Below are 27,340 nucleotides of genomic sequence, written 5' to 3' on the forward strand. Positions count from 1 at the left end.
ACCTACATTAGATACTACAAAGAGAAATAAGTTGTAAGTTACTTAAGAGCAGGTGTTGTGTTTTACATATTATATTCAGTAGGTGTGGTGAGTTTATGAAACTGATCTAAGTGAGTGGGAGAGAAGAGACTGAGATCCAGACTCCCCAAGCTTTCTAGAGTGTTCTATTGACTTGGCTACCCTGCCTCTCACCCACAAATAGGGCATTTTCTAATACAAAAGCTTAGGAAAGTTTCCATTTGTGTCTGGGCATTTTTCACTTTTAATTTCAACAAATGAAAAAACTATCCAGTTACTGAGATCCCTAGCAATAATTTCACATGCATAAAATCCTTCAACCAGAAGCTTCAGACAGTTAGTCCACTTGGTGCTCACTGTAAAAGGGAGCAACGATTCACGGACGGGCCAGATGCTTGCCAGCTGAAAGAAAGTTGCAGTGAACCCTCCTGATCTCTGCCATATGTGCTGCTTCTGGTCTGTGGGGAGGCTGGCATTGGAGTCTCCTATTTGTTGTTAGAGTGAGACCACTGACCTCCTTTTGGGACTTTTCCAAGACTCACCAGAAATGGCTATATGTACTTTGTTATATGTGGAAACATTGTTGGCTCTCACGGAAAGCATTCCTCTGTTTTCTTTGCAGATGCCACGACTGTGGGGCCGTCCTTGAAGAATACGATGAGGAGACCCTTGGGCTGGCCGTTGTGGTCCTCTCCACATTCATTCACCTAAGCCCAGACTTGGCGGCCCCGCTATTGCTGGATATCATGCAGTCTGTGGGAAGGTGAATGTCGGCTTCTGTTTTGTTTGGTAGGAAGGAGGCTTACTCCATCTATATCTTGAAATAAAAACTACCAGATCAAAAGTGAAACATTCAGTAAACTTAGAAATACTTGATATTTGTAAGATCAACTCAGACTAATTTTAAAAAATGAATGGACCGAACTTTTGATAGAATTCCCCAGCTGTGTAGGGTTAGGAGTCACAGTGTCAGAGTGAAGCTAGAGGAAACTGCACTAAGAAAACTCTATTTTTTCTCTATTACTATACGAACTAATGTCTGTAACCATGCTCAGAACTGTGCATAGGTCATGGTAAACGCTGTGTTATTATTATCTCCCTTTACCTACTTTAAGATGGGTTCTCTAGGCATTTTGTAATCTTGGAGTGGCTCACTTAATTACGCAACTTAGGGCATTGACATGTGACGGGATAAATGGTAGTATAGCAGTGTCATGCTTCTGACTCAGAAAAACGAAGGATGCACACATTCTGGGAACAGGGCCTCCTGCCTAACTGAGGGAAGATGAAACTTAGCTGCTTTGAGAATTTTCAGGTTAAGAACATTCCACTTAGTAGATAGGACAGCAGAAGAAAAGTATTTCATGGATATAAGTAAAGTTCAAATTCAGTAACAAACTGTAGCCCTAGCGTGCACAACTTAGAGGAGAGGACTGAACGGAATCCCACATGAATCTATTGTTTCCAGTGCGCGCTGGCACAGAGCCGGGTGCTTCAGGCTGCGGGCATTAGACCTAGCTCTTGCCCTCAAGTGCTTTGTGGCTTCGTTGTTGAGGAGGACAGTGACGTGTGGAATAACTGATAGCAATACAAGACAGGACATGGTTAAGAGCTGTAATGAGTGGCATGAGTGGTAAGTGCTACAGAGGTTCAGGATGGAAACGATTTCTTAGGGAAAGTCTCTGTGGAGGGGGTAGGGAAAAAACTGAATTCTGCAAATTCCTGGTAGTTGAGGGAAAGAAAGCGAATGAATCTTAATAGAGTTAAAATTTAATCTTTTTTTTCTTTTTAATGAAGAAATGCTGACTTCAAGTTAAAGATAAACAGGAAAGCATTAAAACCCCTTGATCCCAAAAGTATATGACTCCCTTATTCCCCTCCCCCCAATTTTTCGTAGTATCCTTAGGAATGTATATTCTTAGGAATATATAATCAGAGATGGTATAGCTATTCCACCTCTAATACTTAGAAATCGCCAATGTGCAAAGTAAGTGAGGAACACAGGGAGATGGCGAGATTAAAAAAAGATGAATTATTTCATTTAAGCCCTTAATTTTAACCTAATCATAATAATTGTGGAATAAATGCTGTACCAGCTACCAGCAATATTTGTGGAATTGAGAGGTTTTCTTAATGCAAGGTCACAATTCCTACTATTAATACTTTTCAGTTTTAGAATCAATAGGCGCATTGCTCTGTCTGTTACCATCTCCTTGAAGAGCTGATCTAAGTTGTAAGAGATATATAGAGGCGCTTTATTTTGTTTTTGTTTGTTATAACATAAGTGAGAATAAACCATGTGCAAGCATTGCCAACTGTTAGGATGGGAACACAGGAGCTTTGAAGAAAAGCAAAGGAAAAACAGTAGCAGATACATTTTTACATATTTACATATACTTATATTTAAATGTCTACCTCCCCTGGGTAGACTAGCAAGAGACAGGGCATTTAAAGCAAGCCGCCACAATTCTGAGCAACCTAGGCTGAATCACAAAACTACCAAGGAAACAGATTCAGCAGTCACCTGATTCAGGGCTTTCTTGCATGCCTCAATTCCATGAGGCAATGTGAATTTACAAACACTTGGTTTATTTATGCTAGTCCCCCGGGAACTATTTCCAGGGTATACTAAGAGTTATGTAACCTCAGCATAACCCTTTCATTTATCACCCAAGCCTTTCCACATGATTTCGTATTTTGCTCTCTACTTAGATCCCTCTTAAAATGTACCCATGCCTTTTTCTAGGTCCAGCCTTCAAGATCACATTTGCTGCACCCTTAATCACTGTTTATTCGCCGATGCTTTTCTGTCATCGTAGTCACTAGCACGAGAGGGCCCATAACCAAAGCACCTGGGAATGGTGTCTGCTGTTGGTGGCTGCCGGACCCTCTATTCCTCTCCACTGCTTTCCTGGCCCGGCTCATTCTGGTGGCCTTGAGTAAATAAATTTGTAGCATTCTCCATATTTGTTTCTTTAATATCTTACTGATCAAGACATGTTTTTCTAAACTCACCAATTTAGTACATTCTCTTTCTTTCCATACATACAGAATATTTCCATGTGTACACACCATATAATTATACTTTTCAAAAATCACGCTATATATTGATTACTTAACCTAATACATTTCTCTTCTCAGTACGTCATTGCAATCCAACAATTAGCTGACGAAAACTCCTATTACTCATTTTACTATCTTATAGAGGCTCTTACAGTTTGTAGTTTGTCTGTGGTGAGGTTTCAGAGGTTGTACACAAAGAGATGCGTTTTGAGTTGAGTTAATCTGGAGATGGACTGGGTCCAGTGCTGCTCTGTCATCTGTCTAACCTAGCTGCAGATGCCATTTTGTAGATTGGCTGGGTGATATTAAACCGACTTAACTGTATGCATCTCTGCGGAAAAACCTGATTTGATGCGGAAAGCAGGGCTCAGGAACTCAGTGAAGTTGAACCCTGGAGACTGACCGCTGAGTGGGCCCTCTGTCCCTGGTCAGGCGAATTGTCAATGGTTTTACAGGTCTCCACGTCTAAAGCAGAGCCGCAATGGGTCCTACCGCAGTACTCATGCATTTCATCATGAAAGCCTGAGATACTCATGTGACTCTGTTTACTTTATCTCCTAGACTGGCGTCCAGCACTACTTTTTCTAATCAAGCAGAAAGGTAAGGTCCTAAAGTGAGCCCAGATCTCACTTTCTTTTTGTCCCCTGTGCATGTTCATTGCGATTCCAAAACACCGGAGTGTGCACTGTGGAAGAACTATTGTGAGGTTCAGCTGCAGCTCCAGAGAGCACAAGTTCACTGTCTGTGCACACCTTCATTCATTCATTCCGCATTCACGCATTCACTCATTTTAGTCAACTAATACTTTTAAGCCCACTCTGTACCAGGCACTGTGCTAGATACTTAGGTTTCAATTGGGGACAAAACTGACATGATTCCTGCCCTCATGGGGCCTACAGTCTACCTGGGAGGGAAACGTGAATAAAATATTTGCACAAGTTTATAAGTGTCAACAGTGCTAAGTGCTGTGAACAAAAAGTACAGTGAGATTTGCGTAACATTCATTTATTCAACAAGTATTTATGGAGTGACCACTATATCTTCTTTGGTGAAGTGTTCAAATCTTTTGCACATTTTTAACTGGGTTGTTGTCTTTTTATTATTGAGTTGCAAGACTTCTTTAGTATATATCCTGAATACCAGTCCTTTATTAAATGTTTTGAGAACATTTTCACTCAGTCTGGGGCTTGCCTATTCCTTTTCTTAATGGTATATTTTGATGAGAAGTTTTTAATTTAGGTGAAGTCTAATGTTTTAAACATTTAAAACAATTCATGCTTATTGTTTTCTGTTGTTTATTTGAGGAACCTTCGCCTATCCTCAGATCAAGAAGATATTCTCCAATGTTTTCTTGTAAAAGTTTTATGGTTTTAGCATTTATATTTAGCATTTATATGATCCATCTCAAATTAATTTTTATGTATGATGTGAGGTAGAGGTTGATATTTTTATCCAACAATCTAAGTAAAGATATTTAGTTATTTCAACATTAAAAAAAATGACTTTCTTTTTCCCCATTGGATCATTTTGGTGTCTGTTAAAATCAAATAACCTTATTAGGGTCGATCTATTTCCAGGCTCTCTATCCTGTTCCATTGATCTATATGTTAATCCTCAAGCTGGCACCACCCTGTCTTGATTACTGTAGCTGTATAGTAAGTCTTGAAGTCAGATATGAATCCTTCAGCTTTGGTCATCTCTTTCAAGAAGTTGATTTAGATATTCTAGATTCTTCACACTTCCACATAAATTTTGGAATACGCTTCTCAATTTTTGGGGAAAAAAGCCTGCCTGGATTGTATTGAAACTATAAATCAATTTGAGAATAACTGACATCATATAAATATTGAGTCTTTCACTTCATAAACATAGTATATATTCTTATTTCATTTGGCCTTTTTGGTTTCTCTCAGCAATGTTTTGTGGTTTTCAGTTTAGAGGTCTTGCACATCTTTTGTTAAATTTATTCCCAAGGATCTTGGTTTTTTAATGCCAATGTAGTGGATTTTCTTCTTCTTCTTCTTTTTTTTTGGTGAGGAAGATTGGCTCAGAGCTAACATCTGTTGCCAATCTTCCTCTTTTTTTTTTCCTTGAGGAAGATTGTCCCTGAGCTAACATCTGTGCTAGTCTTCCTCTATTTTGTAGGTGGGACGCTGCCACAGCATGGCTTGATGAACGGTGTGTAGGTGTGCACCTGGGATCTGAACCCATGAACCACAGGCCACTGAAACAGAGCATGTGAACTTAACCACTATGCCACCGGGCCAGCCCCAAATTTTTAAAAATTTCATTTTCCAACGTTTTGCTGCTGGTATATAAATATACAAATGATTTTTTGTATTAACATTGTAATGTAATAAGCTAAGTTATAGTAGTTGCTTCTTAGATTCCTTAGAATCTAAAAGCATTTGTATGTAAAAAATCTGTAAATGGTGACATTTTCACTTCTCCCTTTCTGATTTCTATGCTTTTTAATTTTTATTGCCCATTGCAATGGCTAGGACCTCCAGTACCGTAATAAGGAAGTGAGTGAGCATTCTTGCCTTGTTCCTGCTTTTACAGGAAAAGCATTTAATATCTCACCATTAATACTGTTTGCTATAGGTTTCATAGATGTCCTTTACCAGATTGAGGATTTCCTCTGTTTCTAGTTTGCTGAGAGTTTTTCTCATGAGTGTTTCTATGTTGAATTTTGTGAAATGCATTTTCTTTATCTGTGGAAATAACTGTTTTTTGCCCTTTATTCTTTCATATGTTGAATCCCATTCATCGGCTCTTTACTATTAGGTCATTCTTACATTCCTGGGACAAACCCTATTTGGTCATGGCCCATCATCCTTTTTATCTACAGTTGGATTCATTGTCCATGAGCGCTGACTATTGGTCTTTTTTCTTTTCCTTTCTTTTTTGTTCCTTGTTTTGTCTGTTTGTTTGTAATGACTTTATCTGATTTTAGTTTTAGTGCTATGCTGGCTTCATAAAATAAGTCGGGAGGGGTTCCCTCCTTCCCTAATTTTTGAAAGACTTTGTGTCAGCTTGTATCATTTCTTCCTGAAGAAGATTTTTGACCCACAAGTTTGAACCAGCATTTTGGGGTAGACATGGCATAATCAAATGGTTTAGGTAAGAGGGAGTTTTTACCAGTCCTCCATTTCGGCTCTTTGAGTTCCTCTTCCTTTCTTTCGATGTTTACCTCTAGGAACATCGTTTCTGATACTTTGGTCTAAGGGGCAGGGCGACATAATCATCTCTTGGCTCCCCCTTTCACGTGCAGGAGTGGTACAGAGGGTGAAGGGGCCCGTCCCTTTCACGAGTACCAGCTCAGACGCCCCAAGAAAACTTGCCACATCTCCCAAGAGGAATGAACAACTCACTCCCCGCCTTCCTCCCCAGAACAGCTCTCTCTCTTCGCTAGGGACGCCTTCTGGGAGGATCTTGCTGAGGACCCTCATCCTGGGGTCTAGTCCCGACTCTGCGGTTGTCTGGACTTGTGGCCTTTGCAGGTCACCTTTTCTCTCTGGGCCCGGGAACCCTCATCTGTACCCTGGAATGAGTCAGGGACCACTCTGACATTTCCTGGTTCTCTTGTTGTAAAAGCGTATTGTTAACAGGGATTCTGTGTGACTAGGGTATTTCATCTCACCGATGAAAATGACAGTGAGGCAGTCCACAGAAGCCCTGGTGTTAGACAGGCAAATCAATACCTACGCTCAGGCGGCTGCTCACGAGCCTCGTCTCTTCTCCCCAGCATGATGGTTCCCGGCAACGCCGCGGGGGTGGCCAAGCAGTTCCTGCGCTGCATCTTCCACCAGCTGGCCCCCAACGGCATCTTCCCGCAGCTCTTCCAGAGCTCTATCAAAGGTAGGCCCGCGGGCGCCCCCGGCGCGGCTCGTCGCGGGAACGCGGACGCCCCTAACTCTGCTGTTGACCTTCCAGATGGCACGTTTTTGCGGACCTTGGCCACGTCCCTGATGGACTTCAACGAGCTGAGCTCCATCGCGGCGCTCAGTCAGCTCCTGGAGGTAGGTCTGCGCGCAAGACGCAATAAGCCCCGCCGAAAACGCTGCTGCGGAAGACAGAGTCATTTAACTTAAAAATTAAATTTACAATGTTGTCATTAAAAAGCTTAATTTGAAATGTCAAATTTTAAATAATTTAAATTTTAAAAATTGAAAAAATAAAGATTGCCAATGCCTAGAAAAGTGTCCGTTGGACACTGCTATTTTGTGCGGATTTACTGTTTATTTGAAGCTTGTGGACACCCTCAACAAAGGGCGGACGCCAGCCGTTGAGAACTCACCTCTACAGAACTCTCCAGCCTTCGAAACGTGTGGCGGGTAGAACAGGTGCAGGGTATCGCGAGACTTGGTGTCAAGGCTCCGCTTCACAGCTTATTTTTGTACGGCAAGATTCGGATTCAAGGCCTGCCTATTTGCTGTAGCGCTAGGCTTAGAGTCAATTCTCAGCTCCTCTACTTGTTGGTTGTATCGCGAGATTTGGATTCCTGTCTGCAGTCCTCTGCTTCCTAGCTTCCTCAATTCGCTTGGGAGGTTGGCAGATTGCTGTAGGGACTTTGTAGTCAGTACTCTCAGTTCTTGGCTGGGAACTTTGGAGTTTCCAGCAAGCATCATTCATTGTGTCTTCTTAGCACCTAACCACACCAGTTGTACATCCTTAAAAGGTTTTTTTCTTGCTCATATTTCATCTTCTCTCCCTGAGTCAGATCACAATTCCCCCCCCCCAAGTTTGTCTGAATTTGTCAATTTTTTTCTTATCCCCCCTGCTGATTATACTGATTACCCTATATAGTGGGCGCACAACACACGTTTATGGCATGAAGGTGTGATTTTGAAAGCCGGTCTTCATCAAAGAGCTATATGAATCCCCACGCCGCTTCCGCAGTTGATTGCCTATGCTTTTGTGTTTTTAGGGTCTAAATAACAAAAAGAATTTACCAGCAGGGGGTGCTATGATACGCTGTTTGGAAAACATTGCTACTTTCATGGAAGCTCTGCCCATGGATTCTCCTAGTAGCCTCTGGACCACAATCAGCAACCAGTTTCAGACATTTTTTGCCAAGCTGCCTTGTGTTTTGCCTCTGAAGGTAAGCAGCGCCCACGATTTCATTTTAAGTTACTTTCTTACCGTTGTGTGGACCATCTGCTTACAGAGAAGCAGCGTCTTGGTTGATTTAATGTTTCATACAGGACTGTAAGGAATCCGTTGGCCATGGAGTGAAGCGTATTATTTAGGTGGTTCTCTCCAAATGTTACAGAATGACAGCAATATGAAGTGGGCATTTAGACTTAGTGATTTCATGTTTCCTGTTGATTAAAAAAAAAGATTGGGAAGACGTTAGTAGATTGTGTTTATCTAGAAATTTTTCTCAAGTGGCTATTAAATAAATACAGAAGTAAATAAACAGTTTTGTCTAAAAGGAGACCAGATATATAATGTATAATGTAAAACTTCAATTTTAGAGGATTATCTAAAGGGAGGTGATTGCCTGTGTGTTCTTGAATAAAGTACTTGCAAGACCAAGATGGTGTTTCTTTTTTTTTTTAAAGGTTGGCACCTGAGCTAACCTCTGTTGCCAATCTTTTTTTTTTTTCTTCTTCTCACCAGAACTCCCTAGTACATAGTTGTATATTCTAGTTGTAGGTCCTTCTAGTTCTGCTGTGTGGGATGCTGCCTCAGCGTGGCCTTGATGAGCATTGCCATGTCCGTGCCCAGGATCCGAACCTGTGAAACCCTGGGCCGCCAAAGCGGAGTATGTGAAGTTAACCACTCGGCCACTTGGCCGGCCCCCAAGATGATATTTCTATTTGACTGCTTTACCTTCTCTTATCCCCCGTACCATCCTCCAAGAATACACACAGTTACCTAGCTGGAAATCTGGTAGCCTAAGGAACATTTTCAACATGAGCCCATTAAACGCAAAAAACAGAATCCTGTACTGTTAAAACTGGAAGAGACCTATAAAAACCATGCTTTCCAATGCCCACGTTCTCCAGATGGGGGACTGCAAATTCAGAGAGGTGGTGGCCGTGTGAGGGTTAGAACGCAAATCTCCTGACTCCCAGTCCAGGGTCCTTCCCACTAACAGACTCCTAGAGTCCTTCTAAAGCAGAGTTGCATGGAAGACATTCAGGTCTCTATTGCAGGGAGAAAGGAGGTGGCTGGTGGTGGCCATTGTTATGTCTTTGAACCTTATTTGCTCCACAACTTTTTGTGCTTTATGCAGATTATAGATAGAAATATTCAACTCGCAAAAAAGTGAATCATTTGTTGATCTGAGAAGTGAAGTTACATGTTAGCAGCACCACTTCTCAAATGAGCATTACATGTATGTAAAGTGTTTTATAAAGACCAGCCACCTCTGATAATACCTTTTTCCAAATTGGCGTATTTGGAAAATATGACCCCCAAATAGGATCTGTGCTGATGCTAATTCAGGGACCTTAGCTTGGTGTCTGCTGCTTCCTTTGAGTTTAAAGTTACTGTGAGAAGCAGGAATGCTGAGATCTTTACCATCTCTCATGTCGTATGATCCTTTTCTACCCACAAATCTGAAGTAGCTGAATAAATCCAAGCAAAGAGGATAAGCACTTTGAAACCATGTGTGTATTTGCTTCTAGTACACGCACACGTAGGAAATCAAGTGCACGCATTTAACATGGCCGCATGGAACCTCCCTCGGACAAGAGAGCCATTTAGGGCCATTCATTGCTTAAGAGCCGTATACTCTAAGAGAAGGAGTGGGGCAAGCGTTGCAAATTCAAATACCTGTAGGCTGATACTGTAGTCAATATACTTAACTTGAACACTGACCAGTTGGAAGTATTGCCAGCTATAAACAACTGGTAAGCCAATTTTTGACAATCAGCCCTGCCTATAGGGACCCTGATTGCAAAGTTAATGAGTGGAATGGAGTGAGATAAGATTATAAGGAGAATTGAGACCCCTGAGAACTGGAAAGCACCAGTCCCTTCTAATGGGGTCAGCTGCTACTCCACTCTAGCCAATTGTGATGTGGGAATGCAAGCCTTGTGTTGTTGATCTTCCCAGGTTTTTCAAGATGATATTTCCTGATTTTTAAAACACTATGGGGACCTGATGAGCAGCCAGTTTTCAGCCCCTGGTTTAAAGTAATGTAAATGCCACATAGACTCTGATGGATATTGAGCAGATTAAATAGACCAATGGTTCCCTTAGAAGATGCTTGTGAAATACTTTAAGAATTTGTATAAAAACCTGCCCTGTTAGATCAGATCTGGGCACTGCCTCTGATCACCTTCTGCTTTGTTTTTAATCTCTGGGACAAATATTAAACCATTCGAAAACCTGCAGTTTATTCTTATCAGTTAAGAGAAGTGGATCTCAAACTTCAGTATGTATCAGTGTCCCTGAAGGACTTGCTAAAAAACAGATTCCTGGGCCTTATTCAGAGAGTCTGTGATTTAGTAGGGGTGCAGCCTGAGGGTTTGCTTTCTAACAAGTTTCCAGGTAATAGAGGTGCTGCTGGTCCAGGGGTTATACTTGGGGAAACACTGGCTTAGTTTGTACTGTCTTAAAGAGGTTAATATTATACACAGCTGCAGAAACTCAACTCTGGCCTGCTGTTGTGATATATTTACAATGTTAAGTAATACCGTTGTTTATTCTTGCTGTATCGCATTCCCCCAATCCCAGTACACTCGATTTAAAAAGTACATTTTGATGTGGAGTCTTGCCAAAATACAACTCTAATAGATTTATGAGGCATGATTTTCTCTTGTAGAAATTTTTCTGCTTTTTCCCAGGTTTTTGTCATGTTTTTTAGGAGCAGAGAAAAGGCAGATAAAACTGGTTCTTATTTGGACTAATAAGCCTAATGGTTTTAAATCGATCTAAATAGTTCTTTTTTCAACATGACCTTTCACAAATTAACGTACTTCTTTAGAGTTGGACACATTTAATATCTCCCTATCAACCTATCTGTCAGTCTATCCATCCGTCCATCCATCCATCCATCCGGTTCTTTATCCAGCTCTCTATCTGATTTAATTTTAGGAATATATCTCTGCAAAGTAATTTAGGAGCTATGTTTAATTATTTAATTGTTTAACATTGTTTAAATAATGGTTTAATTAAAATTTTTAAACCCGAGAATGATTTTTTTCAACGTGAACATATGGCATGGAAAATTGTAAGGAGGCAGCTATGTTTGAGATTTTTTTTTCCTAAAATAAATGCTGATAGGAAGTATATGAAGCAAAAGTATATTAAGAAGGATACTGACTTTTACTTTTTTCCTATTTGTTCACAGTGTTCTTTGGATTCCAGTTTGAGAATAATGATTTGCCTCTTGAAGATACCCTCCACCAATGCCACAAGGGTATGTATGTTTCAGAAATATATAACCAATTGGTTATTCAGGGTTTTTTTACCCTAAAAGACAGGCATGTAGCAATACTGAAGAAATAGTTATTGCATACTGAGGGCTTCACTGTCAGCCTCTTTGAAAGTGTCTAGTATGAAGAGACATCACAATATCGTTTTTTATAATGGTCCGCTTAGGTCAAGGCCATGTCCACCAGTCCATCCTCCATGCAACAAACTAGGTGATCCTTCTAAACACAGATCTCATGGTGTTGATTCCTTGCTTAAAAATCTTTGATAACTTCTCATTTTTTTAGGATAATGTCCAAATTCCTTACCGTGGCATACAAGAAGGTACCTCATTCACTTGCCAACCTACCTTTCCAATTTAGTCTTTGGCTACTTGTCTTAGCCCCCATGACTCCTCAGTACTTTCAGAATCATCATCATCATCAGAACAACAACTACTGTTTATTGAGCACTTCTCATATGGCAGGCATTGTGCCAGCTGCTTTCCATTTATAATCTTCTTTCATTTCCTACTTCCTTGCCTTTGCTTAGGCCATTTCCCTTCCCTGAAATTTTTATACCCTTGTCGGTGAGGTGAACTCCTTCTCATTCTTCAAGATGAGAATTTGAATTCCATTCAAATAAAAAAAAATTTATATTGCCAGTAGCAGCTCCTCCTACATCAGATCCACAACACCGGGGAAAGCTCTCTGCATTCGCAGCTGCGTTCATTGACGGCTCCCCAGTGAGACGACGAGCTTCGTGAAGTCCAGCAGCCTGTCTCATTTGGCTTTCTATTCCTGGCTCCATTTCTGGCTGCATTATATGCAATGGTGCAATTGTTTGTATTGCAATGGCTTGTAACTACTAGTTAATATACCAAGAAGGCACATCCTCTGTAACCTTTTCCTTGACTGTGCTTTCATAGACTCATGTTTATGCTGGAAGGTTGCAAAGATATCGTTTGGTCTAATCTGCTTATTTACAGACAAGGAAACGTGCTTAGAGAGATGAAGTGTCTTGGTCAAGGTCACACAGCTGATTAGTGGAAGATCTGAGACTTGAACCTAGGTCCTTTGATTCCAAGCTCCTTGATTTTTCTGTTGTACCATATTCCCCTGTCACCATGCTGCTTTGCTACATATAAGAGCAAGTTTCTATATAAGTTTGAATTCAAGTTTCTCTTTTTGACCAATAAGGATGCATTAGATATCAACCACAGACATATTCCTGTCCTCATTCATCCAACATCAGTGTTTCAAGGTAGCAACATTTATACAGAGCAGAGAATACTGAGTCAAGAGTACTGTTTCAGAGTTTCTTTAAGATTTTCTATATGGAAAGGACCATATGGGTTTTGTGGGGAATACAAACAAGTAAAAGACATAATTCCTATCCTCAGGGACAACTAACATGTAATGAATTCATTTTCGTATCAATAAGGAAAAAGGATCTCAAAAGTATTCATATCCTTTGATTTAGTCATTCTTTTTCTGGGAATTTATTCTAAGGAAAAAACGAAAATGCAAATTTCATGCAAAAACTTATTTAGTGGGATGTTATTTATAATAAAATGTGACTTTTGTGGCTGTTAAAATGGATGATTGTGAATAAAGATTAAATAACATTGGAAATTTCTTATGTTATATTAGCAAAATGAAATTAGCAAAATATAGGATTGTATGTGTGTAAGGTTTCAGCTAAGTAAACTGCTGTGCAGTGAAGAAGGGAAATATATCTAAATGTTATCTCTCGGTGGTGGGGTTATGGATGACTTTTGTTTCCTCATCTGTGCTTTCCTGCAGATCCTGCATTTGCACATTGAGCATGTATTACTTTAATAATCCAGACAGTTAGGATTTTAGAGATTGAGAAGTAGTGGAAATCATGGCATGGAAGTCTTTTAGAGCCCAATTAAAATCCTGTCTTCCCTACAGAGCAGTTCTGCCTCTGGAAAATTGCCCTGGACTTTGGGTTTGAATTCCTTTCAATAGCTGTATGCCTCAGGCAAGTTACTTGCCTACTTAACTGCCTCAGCTGCAGAATAGGGGTACCAAAGCTTCAGAGAGTTAGGATGCAGATCATAGCAACGGTGATGGAGGGCTTACTGTTGCCAAGTGCTTTATATACATTATCTCCTTTAATTCTCACAACACTGATGAGGTAGAGGCTATTACCATCCTCATTTTACAAAGAAGAGAACTAAGTCCAGAGAGGTTAAATCACTTATTCAAGGTCACAGAGAGCGAGATTCTATAGCTTCTGTCATTAACTATTATAGCATACTGTCTCCCCAGGATTGTTATAAGAAATTTGAATGAGATAAACTATATAAAAGCATCTAACTCTCCCTGATATTTAGTAGGTGCTCAATAAATGTTTCTAAATGACTTAAGAAAGAGTATGGATCTAAAACTGACCCTTTATGGGTGGGATTCAGATGGGGAACCCAAAACTGACAATGCCTTCCTGATTAGCATTGGCAGAAAGCTGGGTCATGGTGAGTTTTGTCTAAGCTAGTAGTGCTTTCGTACTTGCATGCAAAGGTGGTTTGTGCTACTTAACTGAGGTGGCAGGCTTCTAGAGGAGCTGGATCTGATGAACCCATAGACGCCTAAAGATTCTGAGAAATAGAGTGGAAGATTCTAATGCAAACCTCGCAAAGTCTTGACTGCTGGAAGTGGACATGAGGATAGGATTGGAGTTAAGTAGGTTTATAAATGATGCCACCTGGAAAAATAGATTTTTTTTTAGCAATAAAATGATTAAATCATGCTCCTTGAGCCATTGCTTGAAGGTGCAGTTCTGTTCTTGTTAGATCACTTGGTTTTAATTGGTCCCGATCTCATTGCAGAGTTTGTTGGAACCATTTTCAAAACTGCTCAGCTTTGTAATTCAGAATGCTGTCTTCACTTTGGCCTACCTGGTGGAGGTGTGTGGCTTATGTTACCGGGCTTTCACTAAGGTAAGTTTGCATATGTGTGTGTTCCTGAGAAACTGCAAACTGGCAGAAATATGTTCTTTCTAATCAGTGTCAAATCTGTGTTAGGTTAATTGCTTCACTGTAGTTAAAAATGAGTAATTATACTGAGGTCTAATAAATATCATTGGAAGGAAACACTTTACACACACACACACATAAACACTATATCTTAAATGTGCAAGTTTTGAGAATTGAGGGTCACATGGTTTAGAAGAGAAGAGGTGTTTTGAATGAAATGGGATAATGTTCTAAATGACCACTTAAAGTCATTTTCAAGTTCACCGTCCCATGATTAGTGGGGAAGCCATCACTGCATACCATTTTTATACCCAAAGTAGGAAAATATCAGCTTGTCATCTGTAAAAGCCCATGGAGAGCTCTTGAGTTCTATCACTTGTCTCCTCAGTTCTGGGCTCTTGGCCTCTGAGATTGTAATCTCATCTTTTGTCATCTTGCCTCAATAATGGTTTCTCTATTGCGTTGTCTTTAGTGTCCCCTGTCCTACTACTGAGGAAGTGGAAAAGTACTGCTTGCTCAATGCATGTGGCAGCCTTGTTGGAGCTGGTAGACAGGTCCAGTGGAAAGGCAGAAGGCAGGGCGAACTGGGAGCATTTCTGTCCTTAAGAACAATGTGCAAATGTTACTCTTCCAATTTCCAAATTTTCCAAGATCATTTTCAATGGGGTCTCTGTTTCTGTTGTTCTCTCTTGAACGTTCAGATACTCCGTTATTCGTGTTGTCCACTTCTATAAGCCCTTTATTTTCATCATAAAAGTCTAATTTTATATCAAGGCTTTCATTCTATTTAAAACACTCTTGTCTCCTTTCTTGCCATCTTGTGTCCATTCTGCCATGTTAAGTGTTCCATGATAATCTTCTCTTTAGTCTTTCTGATTATAAGCTGTTTATTACTCTGCCTGGAACAATATGTTTTCTAACTTCCAAAATAATCAGCACTTTTTTCTTCTTTCAAATCCTTCCTGAAAAATAACTTATTCCCTTTTTTCACTTAAAAAAATAGATGTGTAAGACACAGCACCAAATACTATGAAGAGATGTTCTATTTTTAGAAGTCATTTACTTTTAAATTTTCTTTATGTTTGATTTATTTAAATTATGCATTTTTATAGAGGAAAAACCATGATGAGTTTGTACTTTCTATGTTATACATTATAGGTATTAATTACAGGGGAACTTCCACTATTTTGAATTCAAGATAGTCTTGGTTTTGAATACTTATTATACATTATATCCCCTCATAATCTATCATAAATTTAGTGGCCTTCTACTTCCTCTGTCATCTACCCTTCCTCATTTCTTCAACTCGAAATGGCTATTACTTGTAGAAAGCTTCAATCTAGGGTTTTCCCACCTTCTTCATAGATAATGAGAAACTATAAGAAATAAGAAATAGCAGTATCTAATTGAGCCTTCTCCCTTATTTAATCAAAAGAAAAGGCATGGTAAGGTAAGGGCCCTGGAGACTTCTCTTTCTGGCAATCTGGCAGTCTAGATAACCTGAAAACTGTCCCGCTTATAACCCGAAAAGTGCTGGATGAAAAGTAATAAACATGATTTTAAATGTATAGCTAATTTTGTAAGAATGAAGGGGGCAAAAATGCAGAGGGAATTGAGAACCAGAGTGGTAAGCATATAAGCTGACTTTGTCACAGTATTGGGGTGGGGGAGTTGCTTGTCTCAGTAACTTGGTGGCTTGAGTTTTAAAGCCCACACAGAGAAAAGAGCTGGGGTCTTGGGACTATTTCAGGCTGGGAGTTGGAGCTAAGTCATCTCCAGCAGAAAGTCAGAACCTTTGAAAGGCTCTGACTTGGTAAAAGGGTGATTTGGAAAGAATATATTCTTATGTGGAGGCAACTGGGATCTGTTTGAGCTTGGGAGCTGAGAGAAAGATTTCTGTGTCCCTTGAGAAGTAGTAACATGAGCCTATCTTTGGACATGTTTAGAGTTTTAATTTATAACAGCTGCATGCTCTGTGAACCCCCTAACTGGAAAGTCAAGTAACATTGGTGCTGAGCAAATAATAGCATTGGAGTGTCTGGTAGAAGCAAGCTCAGAATCAATCCTCAAACCTCTCTGGAGGGATATGCCTTCAACCTAGGCCCAACATGATTTCCATAATTAAAATCCTGGTGAACATGAGCTCACAATCTAAAATTACAAAACGTGAAGAAATAATCCACCATGAGCTAGATTAGCAGAATCAACAAACATCAAGATTATTCCCCCTAAGAACAACCAATATTAAAACTGTGATCAAGACTATAAAAACTCATTTTAAGTGGTAAGCATATAAAAGATGAATTAAAAACATGAGAAGAGATCTAGTCACTTTAAAAAAAAACACATAAATTTGAACAAAGTAGAAATTGTAGAAATGAAATAATCACTGACATTAAAAACTCAATTAAGCAGCAAATTAGACATAGCCAAAGAGGGAATTAGCAAAATGGAAAATAGACCTGAAGAAATTATATAGCATGCAGCAAAGAGAGATAAAGAGATGAAGAATAGAAAGAGAAGATCTAGCATATCTAATAAGTGTCCCAGGGAAAATAGGGTTTTTATCAATTCTAGAATTGATAAAAATCGTTAATGCTCTGATTCAGGAAGCACAATGAGCCCTAAAAGTACTGCAAATAAACTGAAGTTTTGTCTGTTCATATCAATCTACATGAGTAGGTACAACTTGACACAACAGCCAAGAAAAATAAAGGATTTTAAGAGCAACCAAGAGAAAAGACACCCTACAGATAGACTGACAACAAACTTCTCAACAGCACCATGAAAGCCAGAAGATAATGGAAGAAATGTCTTTAAAATTAGGAGAAAAAATAACTGTCCACCTGGGATTCTCCACCAGCTAAGCTATCATTTAAGAGTGAAGGCTAAATAAATAAACTATTTGGCAAATAAAAAATTTCCTAATAGATTCTTAACTGAAAAAAATACTAAAAGATATATTGCAAAAAGAACAAGACTGAACCAGAAGGTAGGAGTGAAATGTTTGAAGGAATTATGCCCAAAGAAATTGGTAAAGTGTAGAACTCTAAGTGATCATTGACAGTGTAAAGCAGTAATAATAATGACTAATCAGATGGATATACAGACAAGATGACACTAAAATACTTGGTAACAATAACCTATAAGATGGAAGGGGTGTATGTAGTTGGTGATTGGAGTTAAAGCATTTATATATTGTTCACAAGAAGGGCAGAGATAAAGAGTTAACTTTAAACTCTGAAGAATACATGAAAATATTTTCAGTGTAAACAGTCCAAAGGCCAGAAAGGCAACATATAAGGTCTAAGCAGATACAAATAAAAACAGGAATAAAAAGTCAATCAAGACAAAGAGAATCATAGAACAAGCTGGAATAAGCACAAGTAAGATGATAGAAGTGAATTCCAAATATTCCAGTAATCACAATAAATATAAGTATATTAGACTCACTAGAGACTTTCAGATTTGATTTAAAAAATCCAGCTACGTGTTATTTATGAGGCACACCTAAAACACATCTAAAGATACTGAGAAAATCTGAAAGAAAAAGGGTGAAAAATATATCAGGCAAATGCTAGTTAAAAGAAAGCTGAATCCCATAAATGGAGTTTAGGTTGAAAAGTATTGTTATAAAGAAGGTCACCATATATTGATAAAAGGAACAATTGACTAGGAAAATGTGACAATTCTAAAACTATATGTAGCTGATAATATAGCCTCAATCTATATAAACAAAATTGAATAGGATTACAAAGAGAAACTGACAAATTCACAGTCATAGTGGGATATTTTAATGCATCTCTTTCAGTAACTGATAGATTGAGCAGATAAAAAATGAATAAGACTATCCTAGATTTGAACAATATAATGAGCAAATTGAAGCCAGTGGACATATAAAGAATCTTGAATCCACCAATTTGAGAATATATTTGAGAAAAACATATATGGAACATTTATAAACATAGAACAGATACTAGGCCACAAATAAAGTCTTAACACATGCTGGGAAATCAGTTTCAAAGAGACCAAGTTCTCTAATCACAATGCAGTTAAATTATAAATCAGTAACAAAACCATAACAGCATGCAGGTGTTCAAGGGTGGCCTAAAAAAGGGCTCTACGTCTAAGAGGATACCACTCAGATCTTAGACACATTAAATTTTATGTGAGCATTGAGGCAAGAGGGGAGATTTGGAGCCCCATGGGTAAGTCCTAGAGCAGCTGGGATGGGCGCCCCCTACATAAAGCTGCACCAGCTCACGGGGCTCTGCATATGCGGAGAACAGTGTACATACACACAGTGCTGGTACACACATGTGTACATGGCTATGCCTTGTTCCAGCTACTCCCCAGGAACGTTTGAGATTCTTCTCTTGACTACCCCCTGTTCTCAGATGTCTTAATTCTGACCTCTGCTAGATTCTGACCCTGACACAGTCACTTTATCCCCAGGAGCAAGGTGTGTGTAGAGTGTGTACCTGTGTGGCATGGAGGGTGTGTATGAGTGGCTGAGGGTGCATATGCACACATGCAGCCAGGGCTGTTGACTGCAGGGCTCTGAAAACTCATAGAGTTTTTCAGGTTTACAATCATATGTTAAGATATATGTGTGTTTGTATTGTGTGTGTGTTCTTTTTCTAAGTCATGCAAAGGTACTGTGTGGGTTAATGGTGTACTTGCCATATTTGAAAATTGAAATATGCTTTTAAATAATTCATAGATCAAACGAGCTATTAGAGAATTTAGAAAAATGTTTAGAACAAAACAATTACAAAAATACTGCATTCCAAAATTTGAGATATGTAGCCACAGAGATATTGAGAAGAAAATTTATAGTCTTAAATTCTTCTGTTGGAAAAGAAGAAAAGCTAAATGAACTAAACAAGATGACTTAGGTTAAAATAAGAATAGAGTAGGGCCAGCTCTGTGGCCTAGTGGTTAAGGTCAGTGCACTCCACTTTGGCAGCCCAAGTTTGGTTCTCGGGCACAGACCTACACCACTCATCAGCGGCCATGCTGTGGTGGCAGCCCCCAAACAAAATAGAGGAAGATGGGCACAGATGTTAGCTCGAGGCCAATCTTCCTCAGCACACAAAAAAAGAATAACAGAGTAACCATACGAAAATTTAAAGGAAGGAAATAATAAAGATGAGAGCAGAAATTAATGAAATAGAAAACATAGATACAACAGATGATCAATACAAGCAAAAAGGGAGCTCTTTGATTAGACTAATAAAATTGCCAAAACTTCGGCAAGACTGATCAGGAGAAGCAGGGAAAAGGCAGAGATAAACAATACCAGCAATGAAAAAGGAAACATAATTATAGTATATTAGGATTTAAAAATGAACAACTTTATGCCAGTAAATTTGAAATCTTGGACAATAGGGACAATTTTCTAGAAAAATGTACAATCAGAAAAAAGATGACTAGACTTAAGTGATTAAAAAATGGAGTCAGTTAAAAAACATTCCAGTTTTGTTTTTTGTGTATGTGTGAGGAAGATTGGCCCTGAGCTAACATCTGCCACCAAGCCTCCTCTTTTTGCTTGAGGAAGATTCTTCCTGAGCTAATATCTGCGGCAATCTTCCTTAATTTTGTATGTGGGATGCCACCACAGCATGGCCTGATGAGCAGTGTGTAGGTCTGCACCCGGGCTCCAAACCTGCAAATCCCAGGCTGCTGAAGCAGAGCGCACAAACTTAACCATTATGCCACCGGGCAGGCCTCCTATTCCAGTTTGAAAGATAACTTCCATTAGACGTTTAAGGAACAGGTTGAACTCTACTTTATGCAAACTAATACAGGGAATAGAAAAAAAGGGAACACTTCCCAACATACTTTGTGAGGCCCACAGAATCTTGATATCAACAGACAAGGGTGATGGGGAAAAGGAAAATTATAGGCCAGTTATGCTTCAAAGATGCAAAAATTCTGAATGAATAATGGTAAATTAATGCATTAAAAATAAAGCCTCATGACCGAGTGAAGATTTTCTTGAAATATAAGAGTGGTTTAAATATTAGGACATCTATTTATGTCACCATGTTACCAGATTAAAGGAGAAAAAAAACTTTTATCGTTATCTCAGCAGATGGAAAAGAAGCATAGTGTATAATTCAACATCCATTTATGATAAATCTTGCCAAACTATGAATAGAAAGGAACTTCCTTAACTTGATAAAGGGTGTCCAGAAACCTCTAGGAAACATTACCTTAATGGTGAAATGCCAACAGTAATCCCTGTAAAATTATAAATACGACAAAAATGGCCATTATCCCTGCTTCTGTTCATTATGGTCCTGGAAGTCCTACTCAGTTCCGTAAGTTAGGAAGAAGAAATCAAAAGTACGAGGATTGGAAAGAAAAAGTAAAACTCTCACTTTTCATAGATGATGTGACTGCAGGTGAACTGAAGAGAATCTATCAATAGACACCTTTTTGTAACTTTTATAAAAGCAAGGATGCTGGATACAAATGAATAGCCAGAAATCATCTACCTTTAATATTTAGCTACAAATGATCATAAAATATATTTTAAAATGTCATTTATTGCGGCAAAAAGAAATAAATCTAAGAAAAATGTGTGAGAACTTTATGGAGATAACCAGAAAATTTTATTAAACAACATTAAATAAGTGGAGACAGATCTCATATCCATGGATGAGGACCCAGCATAATAAAGACAGCTAATTCTCACAAAACAACCTATAAATTTAGTATAATTCCAATAAAAACCCTAGAATTTCTCTCCTGATTGTGATGGACTAGAAAATTTGAACCTATCCTACCACTTAAGTTAAAAAAAGAAAATGAACAAAGTGTTCTCTGAAAACTTCTGAAAAGCATCAAAATGCTAACCAGATAGAGAAGAATTACCAGCTAAGGTCTGAGAGAGCACAGAACTGCGTGGGAGAGCCTAGCACTGAAGGCCGTTTTTGCCCTGGGGGCGCTTGCCTATCTGGAAGATGTGACTGAAGGGCTGAGCTGCAATTCTGGAAGATCCAGGAGGCTAGGGAGACAAAAGTCAGGATCTGGGGCCTACCAAGAGCAGAGACTGTGTCTGATACTGCACCCCTCCTCCCCCACTTTTGGTTGGGACCACAGAGTAAAGATAAGCCAGAAGTAAATTTGCCCTTACGTGTCACAGCTCAGCATCAAGCCTTTGGTGGCTCAAGATAGGACGTTACAAGGCTCGTATGTTTAAGGTAACCGTGGATCACTAGTGCCTCCAGGTACCTGGCAAAAAAACAAACAGAAAGCTCTTTGGAGGGAGAAAACATTTCATGCCTCAAATTTTTTCTACAAATAATTTTTTAATTAAAATATCCAATGTGCTAAGATAACCAGACATACAAGGAGGCAAGATACCATGAGTGAGAATGAGTAGAAAGAAAAGACAGAGGGTACAGACCCACAGGGTCTCCAGTTACTTGATTATGATCAGGAAAGGATACACAGGGGGCTTCTAAGGTACTTGTGATGTGCTGTTGTTGGACCTGGGTGCTGATTACATGAGTGTTCAGTCTACACAAATCCATTTATCTGCACACTTATGTTTTATCTACTTTTCTGCTTCTGTGTTATAGTTGACAATAAAAAAGCCCTACAAAATTGAAAACAATCTAGCATTCCATTGACAGGGGGACAGATCAGTGAATTTTGGTATGTTCGTACAATAAAATATTATTAAGCTGTTTAGTTGAAAGAACTAGAGCTTCATGTATCCATAGGGACTAATTCCAAAAATACAATGTAGTGAAAAGTTCTAAGTTGCAGAAAAATATGCATGGTATGATACCATGATAGAAAGTTAAAAAACATGCAAAAATAGTATTATACATTATAAGGGAGGCATTTATGTAGTAAAAGTATAAAAACATGCAGAAAGTAATAAGCACCAGATTCAAAATAGTGGCTACTTCAGGGAGGGGAGAAAGGAAAGAGAGCACTATGTAGGGTAGCTTCAGCTGTTTCTGGATATTTGGTTTATTATAAAAAAGTATTAAATAAAGCAAAATGTTACAGTTTGACAAAGATAGGGGGTTGTACATAATATATTCCATCTCTCTATTTTTCTGTATGCTTAAAATAGCCCGTTTGAAAAGTAAGTTCCTTAGAGGATATGAGACCCTTTAAACAGTTGTACATATTTCTCTCCAACTCATTTTCTATTGAAAAAAACACTTTTAGATTTGTTTAATTTCTGTGGTTCTTGACACCTATCATTCCCTGCGAATAAGAAGCAAATTCTGTGGTTTTGGTATTTAAGAGACAGACTATCTTTCTCTTATCCATTAGATTATGGGTTCTCAGTGCTTCAGTAAACTCGTTACACACACAAAATGCCTTTTTTATTTTTTCACTTTTAATTTTATTGCTTAAGGACAGTTCATTATGCATTTTTAAATACTGATTTTATTTCTGATCTTGGAATCTTTTGGAAGATCTTTGACATAGATCTATTCTAATTGAATTTTTAGCGATTGTTTACCTTCTTGTATCTTGTTTTATTTAGGAGCGGGATAAATTCTACTTGTCTCGCAGTGTTGTTCTAGAACTTCTGCAGGCCCTGAAGCTCAAATCTCCTTTGCCAGATACAAACCTCCTTCTGCTTGTCCAGGTAGGCTTGTGCCTCATTTGCAATACTTTTCATGAGATCCACTTAGGTCTGGAAAAATTAAGGAAGGTGTGGGCATGTGCAGACATCACATCTCTCTGCCCAGAGTTGAGAAATAATATATCTTGTATGAGCCATCATCTAACTAACACTAGGCACTTGGCACTTCCACTGGCTGAAAAAGACAAAAAAGAAGTATTTATTTTGTTCCTACTGTGGAACTAGTTCTGTGAAGGACAAAAAAAAGAGGATGAAACAATAATTTCTGTCCTTGAGAAATTTACAGTCCAGGAGGTCAGAGGGCGGCTCATTAACAGCAACCAGAGCTGAGACAGGACTAAGGAAGCCAAAACTGGGGGACCAGGCTGAGGTCTGATGGCAGAGTCCCATGAGAATGAGTGAGTCGCCAAGTCTCTGTGAATGAAGGGGAAGTGAAGAGGCGGGTGGGCCCGGCCAGATACAGTCAAATGGCAGGATGTACTGAGTCCAGCCAGGGTAGGAGGTGGGTGTGAAAGAGCCAGTACTCATGGAGCACTGGGGTCGGGGGGCGAGGTGGGGGCTTGCACTCATGCAAGGCAGACTCTGGAGAACTTGCAAAGATTGTCTTTTTGGTTGCAGGACTGCTTATAAGGGGCTGAAGCCCTCCATCCTGGTGTCTTTAGCTCATCATCTTAGACAGATGTACAGGTTTTGATCACACGAGACAGGCTATGACTAGTGCCCTGAGAGAGAGAGAGATGTCAACAAAGTCCTAGGGGGAAGTTGAGAGCAGGAGGCATCCCACCTCAGGTGCTGTCAAGTCAGGGAAGACTTCATGAAGGAAGTGGTATTCAAGCTGGGCCACAAAGGACTGGCGGGTGCAGGCAAAAGTCTTTGCATAGGGTTGTGGCCCGGCACCAGAGGCTGACTGGCTTCAAGCAATGAGGGGCAGCTTTGGCAGGAAGGTGGAGTAAATTTAGGGATAATGACATAAGGATGGGGTTGAGAAAAAGCAGCCTGGATCAGGTGTTAGCAGGGGATCAGGTAACCTGGGACTCTGTCTAGCACTTCAAGGGCTGAGGCTGGATTCAAAGACTTGGCCATGAGCTACAGCTGGATCAGGCATCATTCAGACTGCGTCTGTGCGGAGTGCCCAGAAACTGGGTCACAGCTCTTTCACCTCTCCCTGATGAGCATTAAGACCAGTCCCAGAGTCTAGACCTACAAGATTGGGGTTAGATGACTGAAGGAAAATGGGAGCTTGCTATCAAGGAACTAGACAGGTTTCCCTGAATCTTAGGTGCCTTGGGTGCCATTTGGAGAGATGAGACAGAAGGGAACATTAATTGAGCACCTATTATGTGCTGGGCAATATGCTGGGTGCTTTACATATGCCCCTCACTTAATCCTTACAGCCGGGTGAGTATCTGGTTGTATCGCAGATGAGGAGGCTGAGGCTCAGCAGGGTTCAGTGACTTGCCCAAGATCACACAGCTGGCCTAAGTAGTGTCAGCATCTGACCACAGGGTCTATTTGGTATGGAGCACAGCCAGTCAGGCTCTTTCCATCACTTGCCTGGATTACCAGAATATCTCTTAGCTTTTTGCTCTGTCTTCCTCTTTCTCCCCATTGATCCAGCCTTCTGGCCTGTGGCTGCCTAGAGGAATTTTGCTAAAAACTCTGCTTTTTATCAGATCATACCCTTCATCGAAAACCTACAGTGACCTTGTGGTACCTGATCTGCTGAAGTCTTCCTCTATCATTTGTCCATGTTTGACTTTTCAGCAGTATTTCCCACTATAGGTATTTCCTGACCTTCTGTCTTGGGCTAGGTTCTGGGGAGAGAGAAGTAAAAAGCTATGGGCCCGGTCCCGACAATGTGTTAACCACTGTGCTGAAAGTCTACAAGGGCTGTAAAGCACTAGGGAGGAGAGTGTGGCAGCTCAGCCCGGGAGACGGAGAAAGGCTCGCTAGGCCCTTATGAGCCCTGAGCTGGCCCAGGTGCTGGGGAAACAGAGGAGGAAGCCATGGCCCCTGCCTTCCGGGAGTTTACTGTCTGGTAGGTGAAGCTGACATGTGAACAGAAATTTCCAGCACGGTGTAATGGGTACAGTAGCAGAGGTGTATACTGAGTAAGGGAGTGGTATAGAAAAGGGACCATGTGGACCTTGAAGGATGATGCGCAGGAGTTTACCCGGGAGAAGAGGAGGAACACCACCAGTCATTTACCATTTAATATCCACTCCCTGGTCCCGTTTCTCCTCCACATGTACTACTGATCTTTAGGACCAAAATTGAGGTTTTTGTCAAAGGCTTGATATTTAATAAGAAGTTGGAACTTTCCATGAAGAATTGTCTTAGATTGTCCTCGAAGAGCTTTCCAGGGCACATTGAAGCTCTCTGAGAACTGTGATTGCTGGAAAATGATAGCAATGGATATGGGGAATGAGGTACTCAGAATGAAATGGCTCCATTGTACTAAGAAGCTAGACAGCCCAAGAGGAAGACAGAAGCAAAATCATAGCCAGGAAATATCTGTGCTCCTAAGGAGAGGCAGACTGAATCTCTTCCAGTGGATTGCCATTGGCCAGCCTCTCCTACTCACACATCAGCAGCAACACCGCTTTTGAGTGCAAGCGACTTTGACACAAACTGACCATAAAGATTAATGGGATCCACGCTGGTTTGGAGGAGAGGACAGGTGAACTGAGCTTAGTGAGATGGTCCACAAGGGATTTAAGGCTAGCAGGTTGACAGTGTCTGGAAGTCACTTGTTTCTGATAGCGTCTTGGTTGGGGACCTGCCACCTCAAAACAGCCTGCGTTTCCAGGCCCTGAAGGTGCTTTCCTCGGGCATCAGAGAGTGTTCCTCTAATTTCCCTCAGTCTTGAGCAAAGCAGATCTGCATGACTGATCTTCTTGGGGTCTAGCACCCCACGCTGTGACTGCAGCAGGGGGCTGGTTTTCTATGAAGTATATTAGTCAACCATAATGAGCACTTGTCACAAGACAGCAAAAGAACACCGGCAGTTTAAATGGCCCAGTGCTTAAGGAAACCATGAAAACAGTGATTACTGCATCACAGCTAGGTAAATAAATAAAACAAATTAGCTTTAGGAAGAAAGAAAGCAAAAAGATAGATTCTTATGAATGTGTTTTTTGGATTCTCATATACCATTTCAGATGAATACCATTTTCATCTTTCTAAAACAAATACGCATTTGTCATTGAGCCATTAAGTTAAATTAAAAAATCAAGTTGTAGGGGCTGGCCTGGTGGTATCGTAGTTTACTTCACGTGCTACGCTTTGGTGGCTTGGGGTTTGCGGGTTTGGATCCTGGGCATGAACCTACACACCACTCATCAAGCTGTGCTGTGGCAGTGTCCCACATATAAAATAGAGGAAGATTGGCACAGGTGTTAGCTCAGGGTGAATCTTCCTCACACACAAAAAAATCAAGTTGTAAAATTATTTAGGTTGGAGAGGTATTTTGGAGACATTTTGAGGTCATGCCCATGAGGAACATCTTTGTGAATAATGTTTCCACCTTCTTCAACAGAAAATGTTAAATGTCATGCCATTTTGAAGTAGTAATTTATCTTTATTCTATAAATTCTTAGAATAAACAATTTCCTTACTGAGAAAAAGAAAAGTGAGGTATACTTTAAAAAACAGAAGTAGTGCGCTTATCTGCCCTGGAGTTCCCGGCTAAGTCAAGGAGAGAAGTCCTCCATGAGGCCACTCGCAGGATGAGGGAGAAGCATCTTTTGTCTCTCTTTATGAATAGTGCATCTTTCTATAAGGTTTCCCAGTTCCTTTTCCTCTTGCCCTTGACTGCCTGGGTCCTGTTCTCTGGAGGATAGCAGAGGTGATAGCCTGCTCTTGGGTAGCTTCTCTCAGGCCAGAGAGTCTAGACCTGGAGTCAGAGAAAAGCTTTCCCCTTTACTGGTGGGGCACACCACTTCCTGGCGCCTGGAGGACCAGGCTCACAGTGTGGACAGGTAGTGTGTCTGGGGCAGACAGTGACTTCCTTCACCTATATCGGTGATCATCATCTGAAGGCAGTGACGTTGGCTTTGTTTAACAGAAAATGCAACTTGGAAACAGAAAAGAAAGCAACAATTGGGAGGAAAAACTCCCCTGGTGATGCATCATGAATGACACTGGCCCTCTTAGTGAGAAGAGAGTCAGTGGCTCAAGCCTTGGATTTACCACTCATTCTTTCACCCGCAGGGAACCACCAGGGTGTTTCCTCTGCTGCCTCTCTAGTTAGTAACTTAGTAAAT

At 40.1% G+C, this 27,340-nt stretch overlaps 1 protein-coding gene across 7 annotated transcripts in view; it reads left to right on the plus strand.

The window, feature by feature from the left end:
• The window catches only part of UNC79 (unc-79 homolog, NALCN channel complex subunit), a 240,407-nt gene that overhangs the window by 182,974 nt on the left and 30,093 nt on the right, over positions 1-27,340 (plus strand). For all 7 annotated transcript variants that reach the window (XM_070250302.1, XM_070250300.1, XM_070250306.1 and 4 more), the window contains 8 exons: positions 641-781; positions 3,643-3,681; positions 6,830-6,942; positions 7,018-7,103; positions 8,012-8,185; positions 11,390-11,458; positions 14,306-14,416; positions 22,974-23,078. In XM_070250302.1, coding sequence (XP_070106403.1) covers positions 641-781; positions 3,643-3,681; positions 6,830-6,942; positions 7,018-7,103; positions 8,012-8,185; positions 11,390-11,458; positions 14,306-14,416; positions 22,974-23,078 — 838 coding nt within the window. The remainder of the gene's footprint in view (positions 1-640; positions 782-3,642; positions 3,682-6,829; positions 6,943-7,017; positions 7,104-8,011; positions 8,186-11,389; positions 11,459-14,305; positions 14,417-22,973; positions 23,079-27,340) is intronic.

This window comes from Equus caballus, chromosome 24 (assembly GCF_041296265.1).
Source record: "Equus caballus isolate H_3958 breed thoroughbred chromosome 24, TB-T2T, whole genome shotgun sequence".
In the NCBI taxonomy this organism is placed as follows: domain Eukaryota; kingdom Metazoa; phylum Chordata; class Mammalia; order Perissodactyla; family Equidae; genus Equus; species Equus caballus.